This window comes from Protomyctophum bolini, assembly GCF_963924005.1.
Source record: "Protomyctophum bolini genome assembly, chromosome: 2".
Lineage (NCBI taxonomy): Eukaryota > Metazoa > Chordata > Actinopteri > Myctophiformes > Myctophidae > Protomyctophum > Protomyctophum bolini.
The window spans coordinates 9264009-9274008 of record NC_137863.1 but is presented as its reverse complement, the minus strand read 5'-3'; the positions used below and the strand labels follow the sequence as shown (position 1 = coordinate 9274008).

Below are 10000 nucleotides of genomic sequence, written 5' to 3'. Positions count from 1 at the left end.
TTAGTTTCCATTTGTTTTTGTCAGTGAAAATAGGTAGTCGACGAACATTTTTCGTCTTAGTTTTAGTCGACGAAAACAACACTGTCTCTCTCACACCACACGTTTTTCTTCTCCTTGCAGAAAGTGTCCCAGTACACCATCATCGTCCAGGCCACGGACATGGAGGGCAACCTGAAAACAACACTGTCTCTCTCACACACATGTTTTTCTTCTCCTTGCAGAAAGTGTCCCAGTACACCATCATCGTCCAGGCCACGGACATGGAGGGCAACCTGAACTTCGGCCTGTCCAACACGGCCACGGCCCTCATCTCCATCACTGACATCAACGACAACCCCCCCGAGCTGACCGTCAGGACGGTGAGTCCAGCACACACCATGCACATGCACACGCACACGCACACGCACACGCACACGCACACACACGCGCACACACACACACACACACACACACACACACACACACACACACACCCACACACACACACACACACACACACACACACTCACAATTCCTAGTACATGATTTTTTTTTAATCTGCTGGTAAGTTTTTTAATATAATATCGCCGTGACCCTCTTATACAGTAGTAACGTAGAAAGCAATTATCTTCCAAAACAACGGCCCTCTATTTGTCTCTGTCCCTTCCCTGCCATCAGGGGGTTGGTTCACTGGTGGCCGAGGTTTGTGCGCAGGCATCTGGCCCAGATCCCTGACACCTTCTTGCTGTGTTGACAGGCAGGCACACTACAGCTGGTCCACTTTACCGGCCAACAGGTGTAGGAGAAGTGCATATAATGCCAGGAGAAGGGCATGGTGGGCAATAGAGTTGTTGGTGGAGAGTGGGGGCTGGTTATGATAGGCAAGGTTACTGACAGCTTCTATAGTATAAACAGCTGTCTTAGTCAGAGACTAAGACAAATCACAATGATAGTTCTATAGATGCATACATTGTTTATACAGTAGTTCTTAAGTTCTTAAATGTTGTTTGACCAGGTTCTAGTTAAAATGTACAAGAGATGTGATTGTTAATTGATGTAAAATGGCTACAGGGTGTCCTATGCTGATGGCATTCCATCTGTGCTCCTTAAGCGGTTTGTTTGAGACACACCCACCCACTTGAGACACACCCACCGATAAAGGCAGCAGAGCCGAAACATTCAACTGTTTTTGTTTAGTTTACTCATCTTGAATACTTAAAATAAACATTGAGAGACTGAACTGAAGGGTCCCGAGTGCAGCGCATGTTTATAGAGACAACTTGACAGCTTCCACAGGCGAGCCAGATCCACAAACACAGTACGTTACTGGACTGTTAGCGTTGATGCCAACATCTCGAGTTTCCAGAGAGAGCGAGAGCGAGAGAGACAGACGGCGTCTGCAGCAGCAGCGGAGCTCGGAGTGTGTCGGCGTCACACCACTCTGATCCCTGCCTCAACAGAGGGAGCGTAGTCAGCGTGTGTGCCAGTGCAGCTCTCGCCGTGCGTTCAGATAAGAGCTCCCTGCAGCTGTCAGGGGCTTGTGGTGCTATAGCCCAACACCATTTGCCATTCTGCACAGCACAGCACTGTCCCCGTCTCTGGTTCTGTCACTCCTCTCCCACTGGGGAGCGCTTCTGGGCTATAGCTCCCTCGCAGCCGCCAAGCACTGGCCATGTTGCACGCACTGGCCATGTTGCACGTACGTGCGCGCGGGCACACACACACACACACACACACACACACACACACACACACACACACACACACACACACACACAGAGAGAGAGAGAGAGCACATGCACATGACGTCCTTCACACAGATTCACGCAAACATGATGGCACACGTGCATGGATATACACACAGTCGTGCCAATCGGAAATTCACTGCATGTTCCCAAAAAACTGTGTAATGTCTAATGTTTTGCAGTTGAAAAAAAAAGGAAAAACATGGACTTGTTTATGTTGCATGAATCACTGAAAGTGTCTGAAGTGAGAAATAACTATATTTGTTATAATGAGAACATTTTTAGTTTCTTTCTTTCTTATTTATGTCAATTGTCTGTCACACTAACATGAATGCACGCATCATCCTTGGCTAAGAAAGCCGCTCTGCACCAGATGCTCTTGCCTCATCTTTGTCAATCTCTCTCAGTTTTTCTTCTTCTTCCCACACAAATAAACTAGACTTGGAGCATTTCAGTAATTATTTGTGTATGACAGACAGAGGAAGAATTCATAGCTCTCCATGGGAGACACAGCAAGAAAACATAAGCACGCTAATTAAGTGCAATTGCTCACGGGGGCGTAAACCAAGCAGCTATATTGCATCTAATTTGAAAAAACAAAACAAAAAGCCTGCCAAATGTTTTATTCATTTCACCACACAGGCTTGAACGCAAGGGTGCAATGTTCTTCATTATGTGGTATGTGGTAAACAAAAAGGCAATGATACTCGCCTCAATTCATTAAACTGTATCCAACAGATACCAGCAGAATGATCTCACACAGCGTTGTACTTTTTGCTATCTAATCAAGTACATTCACAACCTAGTTAAAGTGTGCCCAGAGGCCTATAGCTATCATTCACACATTCAATGATGGGGAACAAGGGGTTTTGGTTGTATATTGCACAGTTCCCAGGCAGACGAACTTCGTACCCTTCCAGTGCTACTGTATATGTCTGGTTGACCGGTGAAGCTCTTTCACCCAACTTACTGAAAAGGTTGGGAGGGAGAATTGGATTTGTGGTCCTCGAATCTACAATTCACTTCAAAAGAAAGCTGAACATAAAAACATCACATAACAGCTGCTTGATATGGTTTTAACATGATAAATGAGGACAATAGGCACACGTCTGTTGCTGATGATAGCTACTGTTTATCTCCCACTACGCTGTAATAGAAGGCCCTAACAGCTCTCTTAAGCAGACCGATCTTAGCATTATATCAGTGGGATTCTGTTACGGGACATTTATTCCTACTTATTGCTGTCATTACTGTGTACCTGGTGTTGCTTTCAACAACCCACATAGGAATGTAAGAGCTCATTTTGTCATGGAGTCATGACTGCACCATTGAAAATGTAGCGCTTTCATTTGTGCATTTTGACACGGTTTTCAATAAAGAAGTGAGATGCAGCAGCATTTCCTTTTTAAACATACATTATTTAAATTATTCATGGTACAGTTTATGCAGTCACATTACATACATTACAAGTACAGTATTAAGGCATTTCAATACACAAATATACAGAGGACAGTACAAAAATATTTCTTTTTTTTACAGTCACAATATGTTTGAAGACCACCTCTCCAGAGATGGATCACCATGGCACTCCTGGTGTTCCAGATCTTATTGACCACAGGGCAAACTACAGCCCAATAAAAATCTTGTTCCATAGCAGACATTATTTCATCAAATACTCCATTATACGTAACGTTAATTTTAAAACCGATCTGTGGCATTTCCCCCCATACATCTCTAGACCTCTGACAGTCCACTAGCAGGTGCTCTATGTCTATGGTTTCATCTTGGTTACAATTTACAACCGGGCATTTAACAGTTTTGACAAAACAACTCCATTTGACACATGCACTGCCCTTACTGTCTCCTCACAGAGACCAGCCGCATCTTTTTTCCGGATATACTATTACCACCAATATTCTTTAGACATACCTGTTCTTGCTTTTCATCAAGATTTCTATAGGGGAAGATGCCACCATACAGATCTTCACAAATCTTACCATATATTATTTGCTTGACATTACTGTCCAATCAATGTTTAAGTGTGCAGAAACATTCGTTAAGTCACCATACATGATTTAAAAATAGGGCACAGAGCTCCTTGCCCGGCCATTCTTTTTGGTCCAGCTCAGTGCCTCCCCTATCCATACAGCGCTTCTTTGAATACCCCATGCCACATCTTTACAGAAAGAAATTCTCAATTTGAGTCCCAAATCAACAGCCCCAACAGCCCCAAGCCCCAAGTCCAAGTTCCCCATATAAAATTATTTTATATTCCAATACATATGATTTTATAATTATAATCTTTGTTCTGTAACACAGACAAAGTCGTCGACAACAACAACAGTACTGACGACCATTGTTGTGCAGTAGTTTCAAATTCTTCCTTTATTTCTTTATCATTATTATCCCAGGTATTTTCATAACTGGCGTTACCAAACTTTACACACAGAATTGTCAACGTTTGCGTCATTTATATTTAACTTTTTTCCTCACAAACCAGACACATGAGCATTTGTGCCTGTCATAGACAAGTTCGGTCAGGGAACCTCAGTGCAGTCGCTGCCGGCCGTTAATTGGGCCGCCTCAGCATCACGCTCTCATTCACATGATTCACTCAGCCAATCACACACTCACTCCATCTTCATACCGGCTACTGTGTTAGGTTGTGCACAGGTGGTGAAAAACAACCATGCTGTTTTCGTGCTCAGACCCACCCAGCCAGCTACACACACAGCTCTGTAAGGGAGTGGTTGCACCACTCAAAAAGTGATTATGATCGGTTTGCAGCCCGATCAGAACCCAATAGTCTTCCATTGTGAAATTAAAGTTTTTAAACATGTGCACAAGACATTTGGCATTAATCTGTCCAGTGGTTTGCAAGATTAGTTCCAGACACACAAGATAGACACACATAGACACTAGACAGTGTACTGTGTATGTGTATAGTACATTATGCTGATAATTTAGACTTTTGAGAACATGCTTGACCTATAGCTGAAAAAAGTGAAAGGTTGTTATCAGGAGGTGGAAGGATGTCTATGTAACATGTTGAATGTTTTAATAGGCAGACAATGCTCAACCAACCCAAATAAAAGTTGTGTTACTTATATTTTACCGCATTTTTAATTAGTCTTTTGCCAGACACTGAATTGGCCCCTTCTGATGAATATTCCCTATATGGCTGAATCGCATTTACCCCATGTATCTTTTTCCATGTTTGGGAATCTTACAAACCCAGACACTCGGGTTGCTTATCAGTGGGGTCCACATTGTGTTTCAAGAGTGTGGCCATCTTGGAAGAGCTCTCACAGACAGTCTGCGCCATTATGTATTCCTTTGAGAGCACACATTTCATTTGGACTCTCTCAGCATGGCCAAAGCAGCTTGGGAGGCTTGCAGGAAAAGCCCATGCACACAACACATGCAGACAGAGAGAGCATATTAATATTTCTCATTACTTATTGGTGTGGTTGAGTTGCGGGGGTGTGGAGGAGGTTGGAATGGGGGAGAGGAACGAGGTAGGGAGAGAGGGATGTAGGGACAAAGCAGCAGCATATTTTGAAAGTGGCTTCAGTGCTATTATTATTATGATGATGATGATGATTATGATGATAATGATGATGATGATGATGATGATGATGAAGTTGTTACAGTGAACAGCAGCTGGCGGACTCGCTATAAACAAGTCATTACATCACAAGGGGAAACAGGGATTGTTATGTGGAACTGAACATGTGTGGATGTGCATGGTAGTGTGTCCATACTCATATTGTACACATATGTACATGTATCTCCATTGATGCATTTAAGGGCATCATAAAGGATGTGGTGAAAGAGGCATGCCATTTTTTTCTTGAGAGGCCAAAGGTTTGAATAGCTTTCTTAATGTTTTTTATTGTGGTTATACATGTATATTATGTTGTATTCCAGTGTCTTGTGATTATAGTTGTTTTTTATGGCTGCTATATCTTGTAAAGGACATTTCTGATTTCAATGAGGTAATAAATCTGAAGTGAGGGACGCTCTTATCATCGTACATCATCATCTCATACTGGCCAATCAGAATGCCTGTTACCTGTTGCCACAAATTTATGTCATATTTGGCAGACATTTGACCTAATTTCTCCTTTTATTGTAGATGGCAAATATGAGCCGTGTGGGGACAAGATGACATACATTTTCCCTTCATTGTCAATGGCATTTAATATTTGTGTTGTGGATATTTTGGGGGACAAAAGCTCATTGTGTGGAGACATATCCCTCAAAAATAAAAACAAATAAATAAATGCCTACAGTATGTAGTGTATGTAGAGATATGGACAAAATCTAATAACACAAGGTCTCCTACGTTATCTAGTCTCATAAAATTTGATGTACTGTAATATACCATTACTTACTACTACTATTAATAGTTGTAATCAAAATAGTAATACTATGTATTACAATGTATTACAGCTCAGTGTACTATTCCCTGCACACTAAGTTCTTTACCGCAGTATAGCTGTCACAAGCTGTCCTCCAGGTAGTTAATAAGCTTCGTTTCCAATTGGAACATAATGGAGATCATTTGCTAAAGATTATTCTTACCATCGCCTTAATTACAGTACAGTAGTGCTTATCTAATTGCTTATTTAGATTTAGATTGGGTGAACACAGAGTCTAGATTAAATGGGTAAACACGTAATTGAACAAATTCATTACTTACAATATAGAGTAGACATATGAATATAATAAGGGGCTGCATTAACCCATTCTGACCTGAGATCAGATTCATACGAGGTTTTCCACTGGACACACACTGGTCTGATGAACCCATTCGGACCTGAGATCAGATTCTAAAAATGTCAGTCGTTCCTTAGATTTTTCAAAAATAGCAGACCTACAAGCTCGTAGCGCGCCACTCGGTGGCGCGCTATGAGCTTGTAGATCTGCTATTTTTCAATAGCTAAAGCATAACATGATGCTAAACACCAAAACGGGTTCCCGGTCAGAATGGGTTAATGTAATGGAAACAATGATTCTCTATTATCCATATTTAAACCAATCCATCTCCAGCTTCTCCTCCCACTTTTTCCCCCTTCGTACTTATCTTCCCCTTTTTTTCTTTCCTCTTTTAACGCATTCTGACCTGAGATCAGATTCTAACGCACAGAAGAATGGTGGTTCTTTAATGCATTTTGACCTGAGATCAGATTCTAAAAATGTCTTAAATCCTGACAGTTTAAAAAAATAGCAGACCTACAAGCTCGTAGCGCGCCACTCGGTGGTGCGCTATGAGCTTGTAGATCTGCTATTTTTAAATAGCTAAAGCATGACGTAATGCTAACATCAAAAGGGGTTCCCGCCTAAAATGGGTTAACTGATCTTTTTCACTGATACATGGTTAGGACTCCCTTGACAACAAGATTATACATCTATACACATCCTCAAATGAAATAACCTTAAATAAAATATATGTTTTGCAAACGACAAATACTCAAACTCAGGTCAACTAAAGATACAAAAATAAACTGTAAGCTAATGTGAAGCGTTGTGAGCTTGTAGGTTGGATTTTTTTTGCTATTTTGAAAAGAAATTGACAATAATTGTTGCAAATTTTCACCTATTAATGGCACCAAATTAGGGTGAAAGTGTAAAAGCAAGTCTGATGCCAATTCCTCTCCTCTCCTAGTTCTCGGGGGAGGTGCCGGAGAACAAGGTGAACGTGGTGGTGACAAACCTGACAGTGGTGGACAGGGACCAACCTCACAGCCCCAACTGGAACGCTGTGTACCGCATTGTGAGTGGAGACCCCGCGGGTCACTTCACCATCCGCACCAACCCCATCACCAACGAGGGCATGGTCACCGTCGTCAAGGTACAGTCAACAGTGAGCTTGATTGGCTGAGAAAGTAATATGCATGTCTTGAGGGATGAACACTTGTTGTGAATACAATGATTGTGTGTTGCTTTGACAGTCGTATTCAGGTTATTATTGCTTGGGTGAGTATGTTGTATCCCTACACATCTACTTTGAAGTGCAAGTGCAACTGAGCAGTCTCAAGTTGTTTTCACGGAATGATATTTACAAGTAGAAAACGTGCAGAGAAATCACACGGGTTATCAGTTGGGATGATTATTCTCACCACCCTTCCCCCTTCTCTCTCTCTCTCTCTCTGTGTTCTTTTTTGCATTGTTTCCAGCCGGTGGACTTCGAGATGAACCGAGCGTTCATGCTGACAGTGGTGGTGTCCAATCAGGCCCACCTGGCCAGCGGCATCCAGTCCTCGCTCCAGTCCACAGCGGGTGTGACCATCTCCGTCCAGGACGTGAATGAGCCGCCCGTCTTCCCCGTCAACCCCAAGCTAATCCGATTTGAGGAAGGCGTCCCGGCAGGAACCACCCTGACCGTGTTCTCCGCCCAAGACCCGGACCACTTCATCCACCAGACTGTCAGGTAGGCCTACTGAGCGGATCGTTAGCCAGTGCTGCAATGAAGGTTGCAGTGTAGGTAAGATTACTGTAAAGTGTCTGAGAAGAAGGTATACAATACTCACGATGTTGTGGGGAACACCAATTGACTGTAAAGACTATGTCGCCCATTGGTTTCTACGCATTTTGAGGCCACTTTTTCTGTCAATTCAAATCCAGCATCTCGGAACTTCGGGTCCCGAAAAGCAACCGGAAACGAATGCTACATTCGGTATTGGCTGGAGGATAGCAATGGCTTGTCTTCACTTGGTAAAACCAGTAGAAGCCCTAGAAGCATACTCTACTTTATCATTAATTAAAAAAATCATGGAACCATAATTAATGAAACGCATATCATGAAAGACTAGCGAAACGGTGCCCCATTTATTCAACACAACGGACAGCTGACTGTCTGGAACAGATGTAACTAAACAAAACACAGATGTAGTACAAGGCCTACTCTTGAAAACTTAAACATGAACATTAAATGTCAAGTAACCCATGGGGAGTGTGCTGCTTAATGCTCAAATGCTTGGTATCCCACGGAGAACACCTTCTGGGGAGAGACCATAGTGTATTAAAAGGATAGAGACTGAACTGGCGCGAAGCTTCGCCCCCCTCCGCTATTCATGTCAGTGGAAGTTGCTCAGTGGCGTTTTGAAGCCGCCGGAGGGACTGTCTATTTCGGCCTTTTTGGGCGCATTTCTGCATTTGACCTCCAAAATGTGGAGGTCAAATGCGGAAGTGCAACCGAGCGCTCAATGTTAAAGCTCAGCTGCACGGGGTTTCCTCGTCATGAATCCACGGGTCCACCTGCAGTCCTTCCTCTTACCACTAGGGCCCAGCGCTTCAACATTGGAGTGCCTAGCTGGCCCCTTGGGAGAGACTCATATAGTTTATAAAGCCTGCAGGTGGTGCCACTTAACTATCTAGCACAGGTGTAATATATTTCCCAATTATGAAAATTGGGAAATATGTATTTCCCTCCGGTGTCCACTCGTTGGGACAGTACCAATACCACAATACTGAAACATACACACAGTGTGCACACACATATAACTTGCAATGTAATAGCTTATACTTAAAGATAAAGCATTCATTTTCTATTGACACCGACCTGCCAGCCCACTTCTTAAAGAGAAGAGGGTTCTCCACTTACCACTCTGTTATGTCATGCGACCAGCATAGGAGGTCATCCAGTAACAAGCTATAGCCTTTGGTCTGTCTTTTCCCTGTCTTCCATCGATCCTCTCTGTCCACCCCGACGAGCGTGGTGCCCGGCGGGCATAGTGCCATCTGGGCAATCGACCCAGTGTGACAGAAAGTCCCACGTGTATGCTAACACTGAGGGTACTGTCGCACGCCATCCTCGCTTCCAGCAGCACATTGATTTTTCTTAATGTCAGTGAGAAACCTCGAGTTACCTCACTGGGGTGCAGTACTTGGTTTAGACAGTTTTTGGTTTAGACTAGTCATTAGTCCTACAAACAACAACCTATCTCTAACCCTCACCTTAAACCTAACCTCCCACGGGGCAGCACACCTAAACCTAACCTTAACCCATGTCTAACCAATGACAAATGTTACTGAAGAAAAGACAGACAGACAGACAGACAGACACAGTGACAGACAGACAGACAGACAGACACTCCCTTCCTAAAAAGGAGCTTATCATGCAAGCTAAGAGTATGTTTGTGCTTTTTGTTGGTTCTCTCTGTACTTCTCAGCCATCCCTTACTACCGGCTGTGTGGGTGTGCGCGCGCGTGTGTGAGTGTATGTGCACGTGTGTGTTATTGATGGGAGCTCAGGGCAGAGTGTCTTGGCA

The 10000-nt window shown here is 43.2% G+C and overlaps 1 protein-coding gene across 1 annotated transcript in view; it reads left to right on the top strand.

Moving 5' to 3' along the window:
- cdh4 (cadherin 4, type 1, R-cadherin (retinal)) overlaps nt 1-10000 on the top strand; it is a 235804-nt gene that overhangs the window by 208852 nt on the left and 16952 nt on the right. Inside the window, exons 9-11 of the mRNA XM_080788722.1 lie at nt 222-359; nt 7396-7581; nt 7907-8160. Of these exons, the coding sequence (XP_080644848.1) occupies nt 222-359; nt 7396-7581; nt 7907-8160 (578 nt within the window). The remainder of the gene's footprint in view (nt 1-221; nt 360-7395; nt 7582-7906; nt 8161-10000) is intronic.